Here is a 26,625-nt window from a genome sequence, read left to right as displayed (position 1 = left end):
GGCAGCAGAAGAGTTATTATGCAGCAATATGCAGCAAACCCCACCTCCATGAACAGGTTGATTTAATGTTATTTTATAATCTGTGTGTATTGTATACATGTATGCTGATCAGTGTGGGGTCACAGAACAAAATAATGTGATTCTATTCCCTTCTGAATAGACAGGTCTAACATGTGCCATGTCAAGTCCCAGCACTCAGAGTACTAATAATTAGAATGCTTTTCCCTAGCTATATCATGAGGATTCGATATATTTAAAAGTCTACATGTTATACAATTATTTACCAAGGTCAGTGTCTCCACTTTCAATGGCTTTGCCAAGTGCAAGTTTACTCCTCTTCATCTTCAGTAGCAAAGGTACTTGATCCTCAGATTTAGGTTCATATTCTAAGAGCTAGAATAAATATTAAAAAAAAGGTTTACTATAGTATACTTTTTCCAATTTGTGTATATAGGGAGTTACACTAAATCAGTCGAGTCATACGACTCGTTTTGCACATTTTTAGCAGTGTTCCCCTCTGCAGATGCCAACTACAGTTCTCAATTGTCCACATGTAGTGGGTGGAGAATATTGAGGTCTTCAATGTCCAGCACAATATAGATCAGACCTGGGCATTGTATAGTCCGTGAGCCACAGCTGGCATTCTAACCATCTCTGACTGGCCCAGGTAAGCCCACTGAATATGTCCTGAGTACATATAAGAAACTTGTCCTGCTGGGAATACGCCTTTAAGGATATCAACTCAATTTTACATGTGGCCCCATTGATATGATTTTACATCATACTCTGTCAGGAGTCTAAAAAAATAAAATAAACAAACTCTATACTAACTTTTACGACGCCCCCGCAGGTCCTCCTCTTAAAGGGGACCTGTCAGCAGATATTGACCTAATAAACCACTACTGTTATGTTGTCATGCAGCTAAACACTTTCCAGATAATGTTTCTTTTATGGTCCTGTATGGAGGCATCATCCAAAAAAGTCAGCTTTGAATTGAGAATTAGTGGTATAAAGTCAAGGAGGAGGAGAATTTGGCACTGGAGTCAAGTTTTCTTTGCCTAGAAGTAAAGTAAAGGGGGCGCCTTCTCGGTAATTGATAGTCCTGCATCCAGAAACATCACTAGCCAGATCTCCTGAAGTCTGATGCATTATGTCAATCACATCGGAGGATGTGGGGAGAGCTTAACTTCAATGTTAAACTCTCCACCTCCTTGACTTTATGCCAATTTACATCTCACTTCAAAGTTGATTTTCTGCATGATGGAACCACACTGAGCCATGAAAGAAACATGATCTGGAAGATGTTAAGCTGCTAATTTGTTTTATGTGTTGAAAATAATTAAAGAGTTTATCTGTATCCCCAATGAAAACCAGTAAATGTAGTAATAAAAAAAAAAAAAAAAAAAGTAAAACTACATTAAGGCCTACCATTTAAAACCCTGTGCAGACTTACTTTAATTGCCAATTCTGTTCTTCCACAATCAAATGCTTTTGAGGCAATCTCAGAATAAGAAATCCCAGCAGTATCACCTAGTTTTTGATTGATGGCATGGGCTATTTCTTCATCCGATTTTTCTTTCTGCTGAACCTATAGAATAGATATATATTTATCTCAAAATAGACAAAGAAATTGAAAATTAAATAACTACCAAGAGTTAAAAAGGCAATACCTTGAAACATGCCCAGTGAGCTAAAACACGACTCACTCCTTGAAATTCAGGAATCTTCATGTATTCGCAAATTTTAACAGCCAGTGGATAAAGCCTTCTTAATACTAATCTATGTAGACATACGAATACAATTTCAGTGTAAGGAGTAACATTACTAGCACAATACTACTATGATATTCATTAAAGGGGTTTTCCAGTTTCCACTCTTGGTTAGACAGGAAGTGATGCTTTTCACATAACTGCTATGTGCGATCAGTGGCCAAGGCGGTCAAAGGGGGAGAAATAGTGATGTCACTGAATATCCTACCTTTATGGCCACCAGTAGGCTACAACGGTAACATAATAGCCAAAACTACTGGCCCAGCCTAGATTAACTTGAAACAAAGTGACCAAATGTTGAGGCATGGAAAAGGGCAACTGGAGCAGTAAAAGGAACTTTCATTTTTTTCCCCCTTGCCCTGGCCCACCATGGATTTTTAAGTCTAACAAAAGAGAATAAATAAACAATATGAAAGTCTAAATCTGTGCATGAAAGTGGATGTGTGGATTTTGATGTTGAAATCCAACTGTGCGTAATAATCTATGGAAGACCGTACCTAAAGAAATATGAAACACTGAATATATGAATTTTGCATGAAATATATACTAAAATATTGCCTTTTAGCTACGGTATACCCTAAACGTGTGTATTTATGGTCAGTTGAAGGTCATTTATCTAGTTTGAATACAGGGTTTCATGTTTAGAACATGGCCCATGTGTTCTAACAGACTTCTTAAATCTGCAGTAGCAATGGTATACTGAGCTAAGTTGACTTACTGGTCACAGTTTTTCCAAATAATTCTGAAGGATGAGTTTCAGATTCACATACCTCTGCTCCATAGAATATTTTGTTCTAAAACTATTCATGAAAACTTAATTGTATTTCCTTGCATTGCTCTGGTTGAAGATTTGGTAGAGATGTACTAGCAGTTTAATATTTAGGAAACCTGGGCCAGTAAGAGATTTTACTTATTATTGTCAGGACATAACAATGGAAAGAAAATTATTGTAAACTGCCACAAGATAAAAACATTGCTACTACATAATGCATGCATCATTTGTAACTGACAAAGAAAATCACTTGCATATGAATAGCATTGAATAAAATGTTACCTGTCCAAGAGAACTGGAAAAGTCAGCTGTTTATATCTGCAGAAATTGTAAGGATAACACTTGAGGAACTGAAGAAAGTATCATTATACTACACAATTATACCATACAATTCAGACACCATAGACCTTCAGTCATGGTATGCTTGTACTTATGTGAATTTCTTACTGAAAGGATACTGTACAATAGTTAAAGGTATGCCAATCTGATATTCTTTGATGGCGTTGAGTACACGGAGATCATTACACATGGTTACGAAATCTGAAGGTGAATATGCATCAAGAAAACATTTTCCAAAAGAAGCAGCCTGAAATGGGAAAGAAATATAATTTTATAAATATAAGTTTATGTACAGTATACAATGAAGTTATTTAAAAAAAAAAAAAAACCTTGACTTTTAAGTGTCATAAATTTTTGATGAATAAAAAACAGTCCCAATCTGTATCCAGGACACATAATAATAATAACACATAATAATAAAAATAATAATACCTTTATTTATATAGCACCATCAAATTCCGCAACACTGCACAGAACTTGCCAAATCAGTCCCTGTCCCCATGGGGCTCACAATCTAGTCAACCTACCAGTATGTTTTGGAGTGTGGGAGGAAACCACAGGACACAGAGGAAACCCACACAAACACTTAGAGAGAACATACAAACTCTTTGCAGATGTTGACCTGGATGGAACTTGAACCCAGGACCCCAGCACTGCAAGGCTGTAGTGCTAACCACTATGTCACAGTTGTAGGCTACATTCAAACGATGTACTACGGTACGGCGGGCATACATCTGCGCCGGGGAGAGGAGGAGAGCGCCACTCAACCCAGCCCCTCTCCATAGAGTAACTTAGGGCCTGGTGCCGCATTCTGTCGAGAGATAGGACATGTTCTATCTTTGTACGGGCTACGGAACGGTACAGTGCCGCACCATAGGTGAATTAGGTCATTGCGGGTCGCAATGTATTCTTTGATATCTGCAGGGGCCACAGAGTGGTTTTATTATGGATTAAATTTGGGGGGGCATATTTCTGTTATCCAGGTGACATTATACTGTGAATAACTGTGATATGTTTAGTTGCACAGTGTGGGACATGTACTGCCATGTACTGCCATGTACTGCCAGTCTCCTTCTTCAGATCTACAGATGAAATATATATATAATATACAGAAACATGTATGATTTGTACAGATTAAAAGAATGGCAAATTAAAGGAAACCTACCAGTAGAATTCTCATATCAGAAGTAGATCTAAAGGTGGATCCCTCCTGCCTACCTCATATATATACATACAGAAACATGTAGGATTTGCACAGATAAAGAATGGAAAATGTATCCATAAAATATCCATGTATATAAGTCCATAACAAATATATACGTAAAAAACCATCTATAATTCATACAAACAGATAAAAAATTATATATATACAGAATGCAAGTAGTACATTAAAAAGGAAAAAGAAACTGTTGCAAAGTCCATAGTTCATACAGTTCAAGAGTGAAGCTCTTATGTTCCTTTCAAGTAAATTTCTAAAACAATACAAGGTAGTAAAAAAATAAAATACATGCTTAAAGGGGTTATCCGGGTGATAAAAAATGCTGAGGGCTGGGGTGGGCTAGTTAAACATAATAAACATGTACTTATATCCTCCGGCGCCGCAGCCCCTCTTCTCTGTGCGCCAGTTTCATTACAAGGGCGCACAGGGAGCTTCCAGATGTCCGGAAGCTCCCATCCGACACCATCTCCCAGCGCTTACAATGCTGAGAGATAGGGATGGATGGGAGGAGCTGGCCACATCGCGGACAGGAAGATCCCTGTGCGCGGCTTCTGTGCCCCTGTAAACAAACAGGGGCACGGATCAAAGGGACCACGGGGCGGGACATCGGCGGTGCCGGAGGAGGTAAGTACATGTTTATTATGTTTAACTAGCCCACCCCAGCCCGGCCCTCAGTAATTTTTAACAGCCGAATAATGAGAAAGGGAATTTTAAGCTACATAATGGATATACTAAATTTTATTGCGGTAGTGGTCAAAATTCATATGTAGGTGACCAAGCTATAGGTAATAAAGGAATGATTTTGATGTTCATGCATGTCAGTATTAAATACATTGTGTGCAATATTTAAAATCATTATTTCAACTAGGTAACACATGCAGTTGGTCTGTACACTGAGTCCCAGTGAAAGAAGCATACAAAATCCTTTCAGATGAAAAATACTATCAAACTTTAAAAACAGATTCTAAAAAACAAGATTATGAAGCTTTGACCAAACTGGTGACAACAGGTTTAAAAAAAAAAAGCCCTTACAAAAAGAGAGAAAGATTTCATCATTCCTGAGAACCCAATTACAATGATATTATCCTACAGGAATATGTACAAGCACTACCATCCTACTTGAAGGACTCAACCCAGCAGATACGGGTGATTACATCCATAGAATGGAAAGATTCCTACAGATTCCTCACCTTAGATGTGAGTGTTCTTTATTCAAACATACCTCATATACAAGGAATATGGAAGTGGCTCATTTTCAAAGAAGAGATAACAGCCTACCCGGAAAAAAAAAACTGACTTCATTCTCTCAGCGATAGAATTCATGTTTTTACCTTTGATAAAAGGTAAAAAGCTATGCAAACTTGTACATGGGATCTTTTGAATCTGAATTAATCTCCAACGGTCTATTTTCCAATTCCATAATTTGCTATCGTTGTTACATTGACAATCTCTTTGTAATATGGGACGTATCAACACAGGTTTCCCGAAAAATTTGGGTCACACCTAAACAACAACAATAGGCACCTCTCCTTTACACAACATTTCAGAAGTGGAAATAAAATATTTGGATCTGGTCCTTTTTCATTTTGGAATGGAAATCAGAACCAAAACTTTCTTCAAAAAAGTTAACACAAATAGCTATATGAACTTCAAGAGTGCTCACTACAAGCCTTGGTTGACAAACATACCTTTCAACCAATACCAAAGAATAAGAAAAAATTGCATAACTAATCAGGACTTTTAGGTCCAAACCGAAAGTTTCTCCACACGTTTTAGACAAAAAGGATATCCAAGAAATTTGATCCAAGAAGCTGAAAAGAAGGTCAATTAACTCTCCCAAAAAGATTTAGTTACCAAAAGAGAAAAAAAACAAAAAAAAGTCTATAACCCCAACAAAATGGAAAATAAAACATAAAATTTTATTACAACCTTCAATGGAGCTCATTCTCAAATTCGGTAAATTCTAGCCAAACATTGGCATATCCTTCAAGCCGACCCAGACCATTAGCTTCTCAACCCCAGATAACTTACCAAAAAAAATAAAACTTTGAAATCCCATTCGGCTCCAAGTAGACTTAAATCTACATCAAAGAAAACACAGAGAACCAGCTTTGGCCACAAAAGAAGGATCAACCCCCGGGAGTCTACAAATGTAAATCGAGCCAATGCTTATGTGTTTAAATATCACCCATGGGGTTAACAGCCTCCAAAGCAGCACCACTAAAGAGTAATTTGATATAAAAAATAAAATTAACTGTGCAAGCCAATACGTGATCTACCTTCTAGAATGCCCTTGCGGCTTGCAATATGTTGGGAGAACTATACAATCTTTACATAAAAGAATGAACACACAAAGATCAAAATCCACGAACGGCAACAAAAACCACAGCGTCTCAAGACATCTTACATCATGTCACGAAAAGTCTTTCTGTGTAACCTCACACCTATAGAAATGATCCCTGAACACCTTCACAATCGCTTTGAGAAACTCAAAAACCACAGCGTCTCAAGACATTTTACTTTATGACACGAAAAAAGGAATTAGACAGGAAAAAGAACTATTTCCAGCTGGACATCAGACGTCAGTTTTTAGGATAAAAAGTAGCAAAATTTTATTTGAAATCCATTAAAAAGGGGTACAATGGTACATGACACAGCATAAGGAATAAAAAATAGCATCAAAGCTTACGCGTTTCGGTGATTAAACCTTATTCATAGCTATGAATAAGGTTTAATCACCGAAACGCGTAAGCTTTGATGCTATTTTTTATTCCTTATGCTGTGTCATGTACCATTGTACCCCTTTTTAATGGATTTCAAATAAAATTTTGCTACTTTTTATCCTAAAAAATGACGTCTGATGTCCAGCTGGAAATAGTTCTTTTTCCTGTCTAATGCTGCCCGCACCTGTGACCGAGGTTTGTCCGTGCTGGAGTGTCCAGAGTCAAGACCAAGAGGATTGTTCGAACGGAGAGGGTGAGCTGATTTCACAAAAGTATCTTTGTGATAGTTTTTTCTGTGTGAAAAAAGGAATTAGTCGGTAATTCAGTTTCCATAAGCCCACCATGATAGCCCACTGGAGGTTGCTTCCTCTTCCTCTGTAGGGACAGAAAATTGAGAGTATTTTTCTGCCCAAGATGTGCATAAGGCTCGGGTAGAATGACCTTTAAGATGGTAACATTCTCTGATCGTATTTGTAATCCACCGGCCAATCGTAGACCTAGATGCTTTTCTTCCTTTATTTTTCCCAGCAAATTGAATAAAAGATTTAAATCTTTCCTCCAAGAACTTGAGACTTCTAAGCACCTAAGTACTGAGGAGACATCCAGGAGATGCCATTTTTCTTCCATACAATTTTTTAGATGATGAAAGAAGGTTGGCAGTATAATTTCTTGACTCCTGTAAAAGTTAGAAACAACTTAGGTAAAAAATTCCTGTCAAGCTTGAAAGTAATTCTATCCTCTAAGACTGGTTCACAAATCAATAAGGGAGTTCACTTAATCTTCTAGCTGTTGTTATGGCTACTAGAAATGCGGTTTTGAATGTTAAGCAACGTAAATTCCGTATTGGAGTCATCTGGCTCAAAGGGCTCTGAGGTTAAAGCATCTAAGACCAAAGAAAGGTCCCACTGAGGGGATGATTCTTTTATAGTGGGTCTTAAGCGGGTACAAGCCTGAAAGAATCTCTTTACCCACCAGTGCGTATCAAAGTATTTGCTTAAAACCAAAACCTGGACATTCAGGGTGCTGGACCGTAAACCTTTACCAAATCCTTCCTGCAGGAAATCAAGAATCTGACAAATATTGGGAAAATATTGGTTAGGGTGGTCTTTCGACCAGGAACAGGATTTTTTCCATATTTTTAGGTAAATAGAATGGGTTACAGGTTTCCTACCGTTTCCTATTTCTTAAAGTTTTTTTTTACCTTGCAGGAGAGTCCTTTCGAGCTTAGGAAGGCGCTTTTAGGATCCAAGCTGATAGATTTAGGAACCTTGGGTTCTAATATAAGACTGGTCCCTGGTGTAGATCCAGGGCTAGTCTAGTCTAGTGCAAATAAATTAATGGAGGGTTGGCCCCATCTGAGAACAATCTCCTGGAAGACTTCGTTGTTCAAACTCAATTAGTGAGGAAGTATTGGTGCTCTGCTGAGATAGTCTGCTATCTTGTTCTCTGAGCCCTTCAAATTGATGGCTGATATTGAAATTATGTGCTCCTCTGCCCAAGAAAATATTTTTTGTGAAATAGTTAGAAGCTTCCTTGTATTGTATTGTCAGAAGTTTCCTTGCACTGTATTGTCGGAAAAGATATTTAGATGTTTGCCTCTGAGATCCTTGGTACAAGCCTCTAGAGTCTTCAGAACGGCTTTTAGTTCTTTCGTTGGAAGATGCTTGAGATATTGTTTGGGACCAGTAACCCTGAACGTATTTTCCTGGAGGTAGTGTTCCCCAACCCAAGGCGCTGGCATCTGTTTGAATTTGGACTACTGGCCAAGTTACCTAATTTACTCATTTCTGTAGGCGTTTGGGTTTCTTCCACCAATACAAGGATTTTTTCACCTTTGAAGGCTGTTCTTTGTTCTAAAACCTCGAAAAAACTTTGGAGCCAGTTTTTGGTTCAGGAAATCCTTTCTTCTTGTCTGCAGCTTTGTCAAGGATTTCATTAAGCTCAGATCAGAACAAGAATTCACCTGAAAAGGGGAGGATGCATAGTTTGATTTAGAATGGATGTCCCCTGACCACTGTTTTAACCAAAGAGCCCATCTGGTCGCATTTAAAAGTACTGCTTCCGACTTCCGGTTCCGGCGCTGCCATGTGAGGAGGTGAGGAACGGAGCTCCCGCCGTCCTTCCCCGCTGACCCGCTAAGAGCCCCACTACAGCGGCAATAAAATCACCCCAACTTACCTCAGGTAGTCGGGAACATGGACCGGTATGTCCTCCGGAGCTCACAGAAGGCAGATGCGGTTCTAGAAGTAAGAGATCCAGGACCCGCGCGACTGCCCAAGATGGCGGCGGCAACCGCAGCAGCGCAATCAGGTACTGAGGGGATGGAAGACAGCACCGAGGACATGGAGGGAGCAGAGTTAAGCCCAGAAAAAAACACCCCAGACTCTCCCCAGCTACCGGAGGTATCTGGCATAAATTACAGACAGTTGGCAGTGGAGGTGGCCAGGCACTTAGCCGCAGATGTCCAAAAAACGCTGGAACAGACACTGCAGGCCTCCTTTAATAAGCTGGGGGAAGAAATACAACAACATAATGCTCGCTTTAGGATTTCATTAAGCTCAGATCAGAACAAGAATTCACCTGAAAAGGGGAGGATGCATAGTTTGATTTAGAATGGATGTCCCCTGACCACTGTTTTAACCAAAGAGCCCATCTGGTCGCATTTAAAAGTACTGCTTCCGACTTCCGGCGCTGCCATGTGAGTAGGTGAGGAACGGAGCTCCCGCCGTCCTTCCCCGCTGACCCGCTAAGAGCCCCACTACAGCGGCAATAAAATCACCCCAACTTACCTCAGGTAGTCGGGAACATGGACCGGTATGTCCTCCGGAGCTCACAGAAGGCAGATGCGGTTCTAGAAGAAAGAGATCCAGGACCCGCGCGACTGCCCAAGATGGCGGCGGCAACCGCAGCAGCGCAATCAGGTACTGAGGGGATGGAAGACAGCACCGAGGACATGGAGGGAGCAGAGTTAAGCCCAGAAAAAAACACCCCAGACTCTCCCCAGCTACCGGAGGTATCTGGCATAAATTACAGACAGTTGGCAGTGGAGGTGGCCAGGCACTTAGCCGCAGATGTCCAAAAAACGCTGGAACAGACACTGCAGGCCTCCTTTAATAAGCTGGGGGAAGAAATACAACAACATAATGCTCGCTTTGAAGAGCTAGAGTCCAGAATTGCCATGCTGGAAGATGATAGAGCGACAATGCAGACTGACTTAGAAAAGACACAGGAGGAAAATAGAAAGCTAGTAGCCCGCATTGAAGACCAAGAAAATCGCGGGAGGCGGAACAATCTGCGCATAGTGGGGCTTACAGAAGCCGTCAAGGAGAATGCATTGAGAGTGCTGTGTGAAAGGGAGCTGCCCTATGCCCTGGGGCTAGACCATATGTGCCGTATTGAAAGAATTCATCGGATAGGCCCCGATCCAGTTCTTCAGGGTAAACCGGTGGACTCGAAAAAACCCAGACAAGTAATTATGAGGTTCTTGGACTACAACGACAAAGTAGAGCTTTTACGGGCGTATAGGAAGCGCAGACGCCCATTAACATATAAGGGCGAACAGGTGCTCTTGTTCGAGGATTATTCATCAGCGGGGGGCGCAGCATCGCAGGGCCTTCAGTGAAATATGCTCTAAATTGTACAACCACAAAATTAAATTTCAACTGGCCTATCCGGCTATACTGAGGGTATTCCAGGAAAAAGCTCAAGCTCGAGTATTTCGTTCTCCAGAGGAGGCAAGAAAGGGACTGACTGAGCTCCTGAGCACTACATCACCCCAGAAGATGAGCCCAAGACATCGTACCAGAGAAAGGCAGACGAACTGTGCGGCAATACCGACATCCCCGCTGACAGAAAGAGAAGAATCGCCGAAAGAACAGAGGGACTCCAGGAGACGAAGAGATAAATCACCCCAGGACACCTGGGGAACCTGAAGACAGATAAGCACGAGACTTTATAGTTTTGTATATGTTTAAGGGAACGCATAAGCAATAAGGAAGGGGTGGAAGTTTGCATATTAGCAAGGAATAAGAGGGGGGAAAGGGCAACTGGTGTAAGTTTATTTTAGGGAGGGGCGGTGAGGGGGATGCAAAGTACACAAGGTAGAAAAAAGTGAAGTCCAGTACACCAAGCAAGAGGATCAGGATTATCCTGGCCTAGTAGGGTGGGGGAAAAGAGGGAGGGCAATTGTTGGGTACACAGTTAAGGAAGATTGGGCTTCCATTAAGTTGGGGGATTTAACCCCTTTTTTTGTTTCTTGGGGGGGGGATAGATGCCTGTGTGTTGTCTCTTGCTGCCGATCCGGATAACAGGGATGCCTTCCACTGCCACTATCTCACATTATTGCTCAAAAGGAAAGACCCCTCTTTAATTAAACACAATTAAATTAATAACATGGAATGTGAAAGTGTTGCATTCTCCCAATAAACGCATGGCTATTTTGTGACACCTGAAACGCATGCGCCCTGACATAGTGTTGCTACAGGAGACGCATCTGGATGAATCTGATTTTGTAAGGATGCAGAAGATGTGGGTAGGCAGTGTATACGGATCGGCAGCTAGTAATAACAAAGCAGGGGTACTTACATTAATTAACAAACACCTTCATATACAGGTGATAGCACATAACTCGGACCAGGAGGGAAGGGTATCGGGTTTAACCTTCTCATACCTAGGGGAAACATATGATTAATACAATGTATATGGCCCTAATGATAGAGCTACACCTTTCTTTGCAAAGTTGGAGGAAGATGTCCATAAGTCCAAATCCATGCATGTCATCGTGGGAGGGGATCTAAATGTTGTACATAAAGTGATAGAAGATAAACGGAAGGGCCACAAAACACTGGGCTTTCCACGAGGGGAGGAAAGGATTTTAGCCTCATTTCTTGAGAAAACAAGTTTGGGGGACCTATGGAGGCTCCAACACCCTGAGGGCCGGGAATTCACTCATTATTCTCACGAACATGGTACATGGTCTAGGATTGACTATGTTTTATCCTCTCCCCTGCTGGCCAGACGAGTAACGGGGGCGAATATAGGAGACCTGGTCATCTCTGATCATTCCCCGGTAGAAGTGCAATATGCCGATAAACATCCCAGGGGCTCTCACATGACATGGAGATATCCAAGTTTCCTTTCCAAAGATGAGAACTTCCAGTCCCTACTAAAGGGGTGGTGGCTAGAATTTAGTTCCACACACGAACAACACATTGAGGAACCAGATTTGTATTGGGCATCAGCCAAGATGATGGTTAGGGGATGGATTATGTCTTATGTGAAAGCAAAAAAACGGGAGGCACATCGTAAGTTTCAGGAGGCAAGCCAAAAGCTCCGTGAGACATACTCTATTTTCACTCAGACCCAGCAGGAATCCGCAAAGGAAAAATGGGTACAGGCAAAAGGGGAATTTGAAGCTTGGGTGGAAAGGAAGGAAGGGTTTTATCGGTCAGAATGGGAAACGGAGCTTCACAAATTTGGGGATAAAGCGGGGAAGCTTTTAGCAAAATTAGCTAAAGGACGGTATACAGTCCCACATATTGGGGCACTGCGAGACAGTGCAGGCCAGATCAAAACACAACCACAGGAGATTAATTCTCTTCTTAGAGATTTTTATGCACAACTGTACCAAGATAGCCCATGTCAATTGGATAAGGGGAAAGAATTTCTGACTAAAGTAAAGTTACCCACCATAAGTGAGAATCAGCGGACAGAATTAAATGCAGTGACAACGGAAGAGGAGGTTCAGAGTGCAATAAAGTCGTTAGCGGGGGGAAAATCTCCTGGCCCCGACGGTTATCCTGGCGAGTTCTACAAGGGGCTAAGTGAACAAGTGGTGCCACCCTTATGCAGGTACTTCAACCATGTGATGGAAAAGGGAGAAGTTAGGAGGGATTCAAAAAATGCCTATATCAAATTATTGCCGAAGCCAGGAAAGGACTTGTTATGCCCGGGGTCTTACAGACCGATTTCATTGATTGATGTTGACATGAAGCTGCTGTCTAAAATCTTGGCACAACGCCTGGCAGCAATGCTACCAGGGCTAGTGGGGAAATCGCAAGTGGGATTTGTTAAGGGGCGGGCTGCGGTTACCAATATCAGAAAGGTTCTTGCAGTGTTAGATAGAGTCCAGCATCAACCAAAGTCAGGAGAGAGACCGACACTAGTTGCCTTGGACGCAGAAAAGGCTTTTGATAATGTCAAGTGGGACTGGCTGGGGTTGGTGCTGGATCGTATGGGTATAATAGGGAGATTTCGCACATATCTCAAAGGGATATATGATAATCCAACTGCCCAAATCAGTACACCGGGTTTTATATTGGTCCCTTTTCAGTTACAAAAAGGAACTCGCCAGGGGTGCCCCCTTTCGCCACTTCTTTTTGATATAGCTCTGGAGCCGCTTGCTCGCTTCTTCGAAGACTCTAATTTGTATGAGGGCATCTGTATCAAGAGGGAAGTGGTGAAAATAGCGTTATTTGCGGATGATCCTATTCCTGTCGGATCCGATAAACCACCTTCCTGCCATATTTTCAGCCATAAAGGAATTTGGGGAATTTTCGGGGTATAAAGTTAATATAGGGAAGAGTGAAGTCTTGGAGCTGAAACTGAATGGGGGCACAAGAGAATGGGAGGGGCTTTCTTTAGGGATAAAACCATCTGCCCATGATTGAAAATATTAATTAAATATTTAGGAATTAAAATAGGAAGGAATCCGGGGTCCCTATATAAGTTGAATTATCCCCCGTTGATCGCTAAAATAACGGAGGAATTGGAGAGATGGAGAAACTTACCCCTATCACTTTTGGGAAGATGTCACTTGATAAAGATGGTGAGTTTCTCTAGACTTTTATACCAGCTGCAAACCCTGCCACTATTATTACAGCACACAGATGTCAACAAACTTAATAGGGCATTTACAAAATTTGTGTGGAAAGGAGGTAAAGCAAGGATAGCCGTGCAAAAGCTCATGCTACCAAAAGTAGAAGGAGGTATAAACTTTCCAAATGTGAGGGGTTACAATCTAGTTTGTTTATTCCGTCATGTTTTGGACTGGCACCATGGGGCATCTTCCCACTCCAATTGGGAGCTAGAAAGAGACCTAGCTGCACCCTGGGACTTAATGGCACTGATGCATACCAGATGGAAGTAAAGTCCTCTGTCTTATTGAGAGATACCATAGTCACATGGAAAAAGGTGAGAAGTATGTATGGTCTACCATTTTTGATTTCTAAGCATATGCCTCTGACTAATCACCCAGAATCGCCTTGGCAGGGACAAAGGGGAACGCAGTTGGAGTGGGGGGAGAGAAACCCAGCAAAGGCCAAAGCAATGATGAATGAGGAAACGAGAAGTTGGTATAGGGCCTCAGAGTTGGTCGTTAAACATAACCTGTCAATAAGACAGCAGTTTGATACTTTTCAGATACTGTCGTTTTGTAGAGAAAGAGTGAGGGACATCAGAAAAGAACTCTCTGACCAGGCCTTTGAAGGTCTCTTGAATATCGCTCCAGGGATTCAATATCTTTCCTCTATGCAGTTATGAGACAACTGTGGGGGAAAGCGAGCTCAGACCTATTTAAGAAATGGGGGGAGAAGTTACAAATACCAGACCCGACTACAATAATCTTGCAGGGTTGGGCCATGGTTAGGCATGTAATTATCAATGAAAGATGGAGGGAAACCTACTTTAAATTGATGCATGGGGCAATATATGGACTGAATATCCTGCCTACCCCCACTAGACCAGATCGTATCACGGATTGCCCCAAGTGTGGAGCAGTACTTCCAGATCTGTGGCATGGTGTTTGGGCATGCCCCAGTATTCAAAGATTTTGGTCGCAAGTGGTAGATTACATCAATGGTCATTGGAACACAAATATTATAGAACACCCTCGAGAGTGTTTATTCCATGATATCGGCAGCCAAGAGGAGAAGAGGGAGGAGGAGGATCAGGAGAGGAAAATAGTAGAAGGAAGTATTCCAAAACGACTGAGGTTCCCCCATATAGTGCTACTAGTGGCCAAAAGATGCATCTTGTCTCATTGGCTCCAGAGCTCTTCACCCACAGTAACAGAGTTAATTGAACAATTGAAACACCTTTTTAACATAGATAGGATTGACACTTTACGTCATAAAGAAAAGGGAGCGAAGAACTTCTTTAAAAAATGGAAAGTTTTCATAACTAATCACTACAATAGACAGGAAATTGTGGATCTTATGTCTCCCTTCCAATATACCCAATGGTACTGTCAAGAAGACCTAGATTAGTGGGAGGGGAGGGGGGGGGAGGCTGGAGGGGTGGTGGGAGTACACACACAGGCATTAAGGCAGGGAGGGGGGGGGACTGTTATTGTTATTGTATATTATGTTATGGTTCCCTATCTGATATTAGGGGATAAGGGATGAGACAAAGCACCTAGTAATTCAATTTTTGACATGTTGACTCTGTGAAGTCAAAAAGTGATAGATGTATGTTGGCTCTGCGAAGTCAAGATATTTGAAAAAGGCTCATCCATCTGTTTGTATGTTTTATTATATGAAAATAAAAAAATAAAAAAAAAAAATTTCTTCAAAAAAAAGTACTGCTTCCCTCGAGGCAAAGCGAATGGATTCCGCTGTGGCGTCCGCTAAGAAATCAGTAGCAGATTTCAGTAATGGTAAAGAATCCCAGATTTCGTCTTTAGAGGTACCTTCTCTGGATGTTCCTCCAATCTTCCCAACCAAAATAGGAGTGTACGGGACACGGGTGTAGCCGAAATAATGGTTTTAATTGTGGCCATAGAGGATTCCCACGATTTCTTAATCAACATCGACTTTCTATCCATTGCATCCTTCAACTGAGTAGAATCTTCGAAAGGCAGCTCCATCTTTTTTACAACTTTGGTAATTGGAATGTCCACTTTAGATACATTATCACATGGTTTGGTCTCTTGCGAATCAAAAAGTAAACAATGTCTGAAGTCTTTGGGAACATTTAAACGTTTCTCTGGCTTTTTCCACTCGTCTACAACAAGACCTTTCAGATTTTCAATAATAGGAAAAACTCTGTTTTTTTCTGTCTACGTCCCCCAAATAGTTTGTCATCCACAAATTTCTCTTCTACCATATCTTCAATTTTCAAGGTATCTCTCAACGTTTTTATCAAGCTATCAAAGTCTTCATTTGTAAATAAATATTTTGGGTCACTTAAAATCCAAGGTTGCATATTCAACTCCTGATCTTCTGGTTCCACATCATATGCACAAGATGACTGTTCATTATCAGGTTCAATATTACCAGGGCTAATTCTGGGTCTCTTTAAGGGGTGTCCCTTAGAAGCTTTAATTTCTTCCCTAATTATGACTCGTGACTCGTCTAAAAAGGAGGGTGGCCGGGCACTAGGAACTAAGGCTACTCCACGCCCCAGTAGCCTCTGCTGTTAATTTACATATTACTAAAGTAAAGTTTTAAACAAGTTAGGTTAAATTCCAGGATTATTAAAGTACATATAAGGGCAGAGGCAGGCAGGGGGCATCTACCATCAGACCTACTTCTGATGGTAGATTCCTCATGGTAGGTTTCCTTTAGTTTTCCAATCTTTTAATCTGTACGAATCATACAGGTTTCTGTATATTATATATATTTCAACTGAAGATCTGAAAAAGCAGACGGTGCGTCTCCGAAACACACCATCAATAAAGCAAGATTTAAACCAATACTTATGAAGTGTGGACACCTTTCCTGAACGATTACAATCCAGCTAGTGCCGTTCCACTCACCCCTCCCTGGTCTCCTCAAGTTATAAAATACTAAGGGGGAGACCTACTCAATGAAGTACTATGAGGGATCCATAATGGATTATGGATGCACAGTGTGGCAAGTTGTGGTGAGAGGGTTATAAATGATATATGTAGGGTACAGTTTGTTCAGTTGTGGTGTGAGGGGTATATACTATATATGTGGAGGCAGTGTGGTCAATTGTAGTGTGAGGGGTATATATAATATATGTTTGGTGTACAGTGTGGACAGTTGTGATGTGAGGAGTATATATATGTGGGGGGAGGGCATAGTGTGGTCATTTGAGGTGATAGGGCTAAATATGACATATGCGGTGGCACAGTGTGGTCAGTTGTGTTATAAATGTGGGGGCACAGTGGGGCCAGTCGTGGTTTGAGTGGTATATATGATATATTTGGGGGCACATGGTGAACAGTTGAAGTGTGAGGGGTATATATGATATGTGGGGCACAGTTGAGGTGTGAGGGGTATATATGATATATGTGTGGGGACACAGTGTGATCATTTGAGGGGTATATATGATATATGTGGGGTACAGTGTCATCAGTTGTGGTGTGAGGGATATACATGATATATGTGGGGGAAAATTGTGATCAGTTGAGGTGTGAGGGGTATACATGTGTGGGTACAGTGTGGTCAGTTGTGTATGTGAGGGTCAGGTGTGAGGTGTATATAGGATGATGCTGCTGCATGAAGTCGCCTGGAAGATCAGACAGAAGGGAAGACACAGCATTAGGGACATCAACTGTAAGTCATTGGATGACACTGCAGCCTCTGTGCAGGATTGGTATTTACTACTATATGGTCACTATAAGGTGGTAAATACTGGTCTGTGTGTATATATATTCATTTATTATTTGTGTATTATTCAGTCATTATGTAATGATCATGAAGTAGTATTATTTGGGGCTTGTACAAAAGGTATCATTAGTGATATTGTCCTTTGCAGGGTGGTTTTGTATAATAACAATATGGCGGTAAAATTCATCAGTAAATGGAGGATGATGGAATTGTCCTTATGTTGTGGTAATGCTGTGGGTTGTAGTTTGGAGGGACCATTTGGAAACTGTGGTATTATTATTTGGTAATAGTATGGCAGTAGTATTTTTTCGTTTGTTATGGACCAAAATTGGAATTGGAAGGTAGGAATTTAGAAACCAAACCTATAAATAAATCTAAAGATACCATTGTTTTTATTATCTCTAGCGCTTTGAAACAGTGTGAGTATGTGGTATCTTTTTACATATATTGTTGTGGGAGGGGTCTTCGCAACGGCTGCCGAGGTGGGGGGCACATCCTAAATGAGGTGCTACATACCGCTGGAATCGTTAATCTAGCCCAGCCTGTAACATTTCCTCCCGCTGTCCCTTTAAGAACTTTAGCCTTTTCCTGTTCTCCGGCCTTACACACACATAGACACACAGACCTTCCTCTCTCTCTTCTCCAGCCCATCCTCATGGCGCCTCCCACTGTGTCGGTCGCTCTCTGTTACAGTCCATCCTCACTGTGTCACAGGAAGAGCAAGGATGGGGTGAAGCAGGAAGAGTCCTAACGCTGCAGTTTCTCCTATTCATCCATGCTTACACATGTAAATGAAGAATCAGAGAAAGTGGCAGGAATGCTGAATCACTTGGTGAACATTTAGGGATAATTATTAAGGCAGTAACAATTAAGTAACGCAAAAGCAGTACACAGCGGGCAGGGGAAAGTGCCAAGGGAGCAGGGAGTGAAGTCCGGTAGGGGGCTTGTAATAACTGAAACATGGAGGGGCCATGGTGCTGCACCATGGATCATTTGCATTTAATTTAAATAACGTTTAACCTTAATACAATTACAGGCAGTCCCCGGGTTACGGATAAGATAGGGTCCAGAGGTTTGTTCTTAAGTTGAATTTGTATGCAAGTCGAAACTGTATATTTTATAATTGTAGATCCAGACCCAAAACATTTTGGCCACAGTGACAATTGGTGTTTAAACATATTTTGCTGTAATGAGACCAAAGATTATTAATAAAGCTTCATTACACACACCTTACAGCTGATCATTACAGCCTGGGGCTATAGTAAAGCATCCAGAGAGCTTCACCAGAGGTCAGAGGGCTCTGTCTGTAACTATGGGTTGTCTGTAAGTCGGGTGTCCTTAAGTAGGGGACCACCTGTATATGGTTTTTAAGAGCTCCGCTCCTGCATGTTTAGTAAAAATTGACACTGCTTGAATCTACCCAGCAGCATTCTAACACAATATGTACTAAAACGCTTGATAGATTTCCTTTAATTTTAGTGCAGTGAGACTGTGGAAGAGGGGACTGAATGCGTCTTTTGTGAAAAAAGAATTTTTAAGTGGATCAAAAAGATTTTGTTAATGTAGCTAAAGAGTTGGCTTAATCCCACACCATGTTTTTATGGACTTCTTGTAGGTCATACTTAGTGTTAAGGGGGCTGCCTTTCAAAGTAGCAAAAAGGAGGAATTGTTTTCCATTTAACACCTTGGAAAACATATTTGCATTCTTCCCAGAATTCCCTAGTGGAGCACCTATGGCTTTAAGTCTCCACACGCCTTTAAGGTGGCCTTAATTGGCAATCTCTCCTTAAGGAGAACACCTACTGTCTGACCCTAGTAAATAGTCTCTCACAAACCAGTTCCCTACGCTGTACTGAGGAGACCCAACCAGGTCCAAACAGTGCTGTCTACAATTGGGAGTTGGTTCCTTCTGGAATAGATATACTGGTTTGGCTTAATAAGAGTTATTTTGCCTTCCACTGGATCATCACCATAGGACAGTGGTGGCGAACCTATGGCACTGGTGCCAGAGGCGGCACTCTGAGCCCTCTCTGTGGGCACCCAGGCCATCACCCCAGAATGAAGTTCACCAGACAGAACTCAAAGAATCTGCCTGCAGAACCTTCCTACAATGACAGATGAATTTGCCCTCCTTCTTTCAACTGGGTTGGTATCTTTAGAAGGCTGAAGGATTGAAAGTTGTCAATGAACAAGGAGAAATACATTACTGCTTAAAGTGCTGCGCTGGCACTTTGCAATAAATAAGTGGCTTTTGGTTGAAGTTTAGGCACTCAGGCTCTAAAAGGTTCGCCATCACTGCCATAGGATTACAGATTGGACTTAATGGAACTCATCTACTATGACACTACGCCACTATGACTGCAGTTCAATACCCAACAAGTGTTTCATCTTACCCTCAGCAATGATTTTTGCAGTTCTGTTAAATGTTCATAACCAGCCGCTTCAATGCATTGCGCAACAGCAACAGGAAGCAGGTTCTGATCCTTTATTTCACGAAGGTAGTCATCAGCCTTCTGGCTTTCTTTCTAGAAATTAGATAATATCACAATCCTTATAATGCATTACTCAGGCTATGAAAATGTTAGGTGAAGTAGTTCAAAGTATTCTATACTAAAAAAAGATCTAAGAAAACGGACAATAGAACGGGAACAAAGCTATAGCCCAAAAGTTCACTGCAGATCACCTCCCATTTATTTGAATAGGAGCTGAGATGCCAGAACAGAGTTTTCCGCTTCCTGATCCATTCTTTGTTTATAAAAACTTTGAACAACTGATCTCAGAGGTGTTGGACCAACACATTTGAAAAAGTTACATTTTAAAAAGTAACATTTAGAAGCACAAAAAAAATGTCAAGATTTAAATGACACAAATATTAAATATAATATTATATATATAATATTAATTAATACTAATGACAAAAGAATTTATGAAAAATAGGAAATTAGTATAATTATTAGGTTGAAATTTACCTCGTATTCCTTTTGTGCTTCCATCAACAATGCACCTGGTGCCATTGAAGCAATTTTAAATATTTCTTCAGTTGCTTCTAACAAAATAAAAACATAGTTACATTGAAATTATTTTCCATGATCAATATTCACATGGGATCAACCCTCCAAGAAGTTTAGAAACAGAATAAGATATGCAAATGCATTCTCATGTAAAGCAATATAAGGAACAGCAAAAGCCATGTTCAAAATTCAAGGCACAACTTAACCTTCCATGTCAAACAAAGTCTTTTCTACCCTCCTCAGTAGCGGTTTCCCTGGCCACTCTGTGAGAATGTCGAGTATTTACACTCAAGATACAGGATGTTATCACATGTGGAAAGGGCTGCTGCTCCCTGCTCACTCTGGGAATAAGTGGGAAAGGTCATGTGATACTGTGTAGTTAGCAGGAGTGTGTCTGTGCAGATCTGTGGTTAAAGAAGTCTCCTGTAAAGAATAGGGAGGTAAAATAGCTTCCATATTAATTTATTAGTCCCTCCATCCCAGTCTGGTTCTACAAAACTTTCTAGGTCTCTCTCTTCACATTAAGCTGCATCATAGACTCCCCGCCCCTCTACCTTCCGGACACTATCTTCTCAGCAGGGAAGTTGTTAAACCTTAGTGCTCACACAGCACAGAATATACACAACTATTTCACTGTTCATTTCTACTACTTACTGATGCTCCATATAATTAAAGCTCCCACTACATACATTCACACTATACACTCTTCAGTGCTTTTACTGAAATCTAAATGGAATTGCTGACAGGTTTCTTCATGAGAGAACATAAAGCAACATGGGAGCCATGGGCATCTTATAATTGACTCAATTTTAGGGCAAAGGCAGGAAAAGGTCTGTTGTTGCTGAGAAAGATGTGTGACAAGTAGATTTTGAACAGAAAAAAGTCTGGAAAGAAAAATATGAGAAACCCCATATAGGCATCAGTCTGTTTTGAAAGAGGGGACAACATTTGACAATTTGTTAATTATAAAACCAAAGTTACACTGTCACAAATACAGCTGGTGGCAGGTTCCCACAGAGTCCTATTAAAGGGAACTCATCAGCAGGAATATACCTAATAAACCACTACCAGTATGTTGTCAAGCAGCTGAACACCTTCCAGCTCATGTTTCTTTCATGGCCCAGGGGGGGTGGCATCATCCAGAAAATCAACTTTGAAGTGTGTGTAAATTTGTTGAATAAAAGTCAAGAATGCAGAGAGTTTAACACAGAATTTAAGCTTTCTCAGTCTCAGAATGCCCCTTTCACTGTAACTGATGGTTCTGCACCCAGAGAAATCAATAACCAGATCTCCTGAAGTCTGGTGCGTGATGCAAGTCACGGGAGGAAGTGTTCAGAGGAAGACAAAGCTTGACTTCTCTGTTAAACTCTCCACCTCCTTGACTTTATACTACCAGTTTACATTTCACTTCAAAGTTGATTTCCTGGAAGATGCCACCACCCTGGGTCATGGAAGAAATACTTCAAAGGCAAGTTCATAAAGTTACTTTTATGGGGATGTGAGGAAAACAATTTTTAGCTAAAAGAAGGGTGTCATTTAGTTATTAGGGCTGTATGGAAACCTGGCACTAGCTATTTTTGTGAAAAATGTTGTGGAAGGTTCCCTCTAATGTCACCAGATTTAGAGAGCTAAAACATGTGCATTTCCCAATCAATAGAACATTATTCAAACTTTCCTGCTGTTTTGCTGCTGATCCTGTGTACAGAGACGGTACCTGCACGATCTGGAGGATGGAGTATTTATTTTTTTTAAACTCGTTTTATTTAAGGTATACAACAAAATACAGCAATAAAACTGTAACATTAAAGGGGTATTCTAATTTCGGCAAATTTGTGTTTTTGTGTGCATGATGACACATTATATTTTTTTCCAATATACTTTCTATATCAATTTCTTGTGGTTTTATAGATCTCTGCTTGCTGTCATTTTATAGAAAGCTTCTATGTTTACTTCTAGAGGACAGAAATCTGACCATGGTCACACAGGTGTACGGCTTGTTATAACAAAGACATTTCAAAATGTTCATTATTGGCTGATGGAAACACCAAGAGAGAAGACAATGCCTCTGAATAACCTTCAGTCATCAGTTAAACTGGGAATTTATAGATTCCATTTGCCAGGGCAGGGGAAGGATTGTTGATCACGGTCAGTAATAAAGTGTGAGTACATTGAAGATATCAGACCATGTAGGCCTTGGATCTAAGAACTCGAATAAGGGGGGTAGGTAGATATGATGAGAGAGGACATGAGAGGACATGATGAGAGAGGTTTCCAGGACATGAATAAGCTGTCGACAGCTCTAAAATTGCATCATAAGAGGCCTTCAGTAGTTTAAAGGAACATAAAATAGAAATGTTCATGCTAGATATTCCACAGCCTTATTCCACAGGCTTCCCAAGACCAGATCAGTTGAATTATATAATTCAGGGAGACAAGTTAGTCAGTGTTTTTTTTTTAATTTAAAATTAATTATTCATTTGGTTCATGGCTAGTTAAATACACAAAGGAGGAATTGTTGAGGGATAAAAGATAAGCAGTAAAGCACAATTGTCTACATTTAAGATTTTATAGTAGCTTCACTTTTCATATGAGATGAATTAAAAGAATAGTACAAGATGACATAGGTTTACATAACCTTCAAAACGAACCTGTCACCAGGGACCTCATTCTCACTAAAGACAGATTGCAGATTCCCATGACAGCTGGATTGCAAATATGTCTTTGTGCCTTTTCTGAGCATTTGCATTTCAATAGAATAGTTTATTTTAACTTGCCTTGCACAACAAAAAACATCATGTGACTTGCTGCTCACTCACTCCTGAGCTCTTAGCTCCCACCTTTATGCTCCAGTACAACTCCTCCCTCTCCCACTGATGTCAGCTAACCACACGATGAGTTCTGTCCTTGTGCGAGTGAAGGAGCAGGAGGGAGGAGTGGGGTTGGGGACTGAGAGCTGAGGAGTGAGCAGCACAGACAAGTCACTTTTATTTTTTAAAATGCATCCAAAAGAAACCTTGGACTCAGAATATAATTCTGTCAGAGAACATAAGATCTCCAAGGGGCAGGGGCTCACCTCCGTCCTCGTAGATTCAGAAGAAAAAGTAGGACTATTTCCAAGGCGCTCACCGATCCAGATGGTTAATTTTAAATGGTTTTATTACCAATGATAAAATAAAAATGGAAAACATAAAAACATAGTAACATAGTTACTAATAACATAAAAACATAGTAACATAGTTACTATGTTTTCATGTTTTCCATTTTTATTTTATCATTGGTAATAAAACCATTTAAAATGAACCAGCTGGATCGGTGAGCCTTGAAAATAGTCCTACTTTTTCTTCTGAATCTACGAGGACGGAGGTGAGCCCCTGCCCCTTGGAGATCTTATGTTCTATGGCAACCGGTACTTCTGCCACTGGCGAGGACTAGGCAGCACACGATGCACAATTCTACAGCGTTGTGCCTGATTGCACAACCATTGAAGGTGAGCGCATTACCTTACTAATAAGGACACCATTGAAATATCCTAGGATTTATTGCACCAGGAAGCACTTGTTTTTTCTCTTCTTTTTAATAATTCTGTCAGGGTGGAAGGTAAGTTGAAACACACAATTATATTGTAATGCAATTGCTCAGAAAAAGCAGAAAGACATATTTGCAATCCAGCTGTAATGGGCTTCTGTCTTTAGGGAAAATTAGGTCCCAGGTGACAGGTTCTCTTTAATATGCATGGATATGATACTTACTTGGGATTTCATGAAGAAATTCATGTGTGGAATGAGATATAAGCCTTACTCCATCAAGTTCAGAAACCATAAATGTCTCTTCATCCAAAGGAAATATGTAATGAATGTTAAGAGTTTAACATGTATTTACTAAAAGCAACACCCTGATGAAGATTAAGTTTTCCCTACATACCTTATTCCTATGTATGAACAAGTCAGTGAACACTACATTATGTTGTTATTATCTCTCTTTAGTTAAGGTTTCCCTTCTTTTGGATGAACTTTACCACATAGGCTCTTTACAGCAGGGAACAGTGATGAAATATAGGAATATACATGCACAAGAGGAGTGTTCACATGCCAGGTTTTGTCTTGTTCATCAGGGCATCCCAAATATCCCTCATTTTCCCCTAGCCTAATCTTGAATAACTAATTCAATTTCTGGAAGGCAACACTTCAAAGACTTTAGATGGTCTTTGTCTCTGTAGGGGGGTCTATCAACTAACACCCCAATGCATTTCCCACCTTGGCGTATACTTGAGTCAATAGGTTTTTCCAGTTTTTTGTGTTAAAATTAGGGGTCTCGCATTATACTTGAGTATATATATACGGTATACACACATACATACACACACTCGTGTGCCTGTGTGTACACTCTTTGTCAAGTGTGCCCTTAAAGGACATCTACCATCAGAGTACCTGCTGCTAGACAATTATTACTTTCCGTCCCATCCCCGTGTGTAGCAAGCTTTATTTCTTATAGCTTTGCATGGGTGCATTGTTTACTGCATTTTAGTAATATAATTAATTCACATCTCAGGGCGGTGCCAGCGTTCTGATGGCTGGTGATGTCTCCGCAGAAAGCAGGTAGCTTTCTGCGGTCCATGCAAAGTTGTAAGAAACAATGCTTAGTACACATGAGGACAAGAGGTAATCCTCTATCATGTGATGTGATGGTAGTTGTGTGTAAGGCAATTAAATATAAAATAGTATTGTGCCATACCGAGGTTGTGTGGATAACTAATTCACTTCCTGCGCTTTCCAGAACCAGTGCATTGAGGGACCATCTATAAAAACGATAATTAATGTGATGCATTGCTAAGGGGTTATGGAATAGAAAACATACCACACAGAGAGACTTAAAGGTTCTGCATTCTCCACTAAATTTTCTTTACGTCCCTACTCAAAATTTTCAAAGGATACAATATGTTCTCTTTAGCACATCCACCAACAAGAAGTATCTTGTCCCAAAGGACAACAATTGCTACTCGTTTACTTCGAGGTCGGATGCACCTATATAACATTAAGCAGAAAAAAAAATAATACTACCAGAACCCTTACATTTACAAACAGAACATCAAATAGTAAAAAATGTTGAACAATGCAGGGTTCACCATTTGAAGCTCAGTGACAAACTGCAAAGGCAGCCAAGAGTTTGCTGTACTGCTGATACACTGCTCCATATATCCATTAAAGTAAACCTGCCACCACGGATCTACCTACTAAGGTATATCCGGTGGTAGGTGCTTCTAAAGTATGTAAGGATAGCCCTTTTTGGGGCTAATCCTTAAGTCGTCTTTATCTTTTTTCATCTTTAATTGTGATAATATGCCAGTTCACCAAAGAGGCTACTGGGCCGTGGAGTAGCCGAAGCTGAGGGCCATCATTACATACGTTAGAGGCACCTACCACCGGATCTACATTAATATGTAGATCTGTGGTGATAGGTTTCCTTTAAACCCTTTCATAGGCACATTGACAATGGATAATACGACAACTTGATTTATGTAATTTATCTTGTAGTGACTTCACATGCAAAACTGTGGATAGGCAACCTTCTGTACACGGATAAGTAGCTTTGCCCCAAAAGAGTATGGAGCTAGAAGCAGATGGATCTGTTCTCTGTACAGACTAGAACCTAATACAGATCAGTATTATATTTTTTTTAAATATACAATTTAGTTTATTAACAACACGCAGCAGACCAGAATAAAGGAATGCAAGTTCTTACAGGCCAGCAACAAATTAAATGCAAAGAATAAAGAGGTCTTTGAGCATTACATCATCATGAAATACAATACAATTAGAGGTCATTGGTGTCAACATGTCTTGTATGGATCAGTTAAATAAAACTTTACATTCACGCCCAATCCACTTGTCTGTTTTTTTTTCCGGATTTTCATACAATAAACCCAAATAGGCTCAGTGGCCCCAGAGGGCCGCAAAAGGGCTCAGTGTAAACATGAAAAGAAAAATAGAAATTCAAAGCAATAGGACTTGTAAAGAGAGAGTAGGAAGCCAAGTCAAATCTGAGAAGAAAATGGTAATATAAATTAAGGGATAGGAGATGGGGCGAGAGGGAAGGGGGAGAGCATGTCTTGTCCACGGGGGAGATATGTCAGCTGGTGTTTTCACGACATCCTTCTGTATTCGGGAAACTGTTAGAATTGAATCAAAGGTTGTCATGTTTTGTAGAACCCTATGAACAGA

At 40.6% G+C, this 26,625-nt stretch overlaps 1 protein-coding gene across 1 annotated transcript in view; it reads right to left on the bottom strand.

Annotated features, from left to right (window-relative positions):
- Window positions 1-26,625, bottom strand: part of VPS16 (VPS16 core subunit of CORVET and HOPS complexes) — an 83,614-nt gene that overhangs the window by 25,747 nt on the left and 31,242 nt on the right. The window contains exons 9-17 of the mRNA XM_072120876.1: window positions 25,340-25,428; window positions 24,157-24,252; window positions 20,366-20,442; window positions 19,790-19,921; window positions 3,000-3,127; window positions 2,824-2,859; window positions 1,671-1,779; window positions 1,454-1,588; window positions 285-393 (exon numbers count right to left, since the gene is read on the bottom strand). Coding sequence (XP_071976977.1) covers window positions 285-393; window positions 1,454-1,588; window positions 1,671-1,779; window positions 2,824-2,859; window positions 3,000-3,127; window positions 19,790-19,921; window positions 20,366-20,442; window positions 24,157-24,252; window positions 25,340-25,428 — 911 coding nt within the window. The remainder of the gene's footprint in view (window positions 1-284; window positions 394-1,453; window positions 1,589-1,670; window positions 1,780-2,823; window positions 2,860-2,999; window positions 3,128-19,789; window positions 19,922-20,365; window positions 20,443-24,156; window positions 24,253-25,339; window positions 25,429-26,625) is intronic.

This window comes from Engystomops pustulosus, chromosome 8 (assembly GCF_040894005.1).
Source record: "Engystomops pustulosus chromosome 8, aEngPut4.maternal, whole genome shotgun sequence".
Classification (NCBI taxonomy): Eukaryota; Metazoa; Chordata; class Amphibia; order Anura; family Leptodactylidae; genus Engystomops; species Engystomops pustulosus.
Note: the sequence above shows the minus strand (reverse complement) of the source record. Positions and strands in the feature narration are given on the sequence as shown.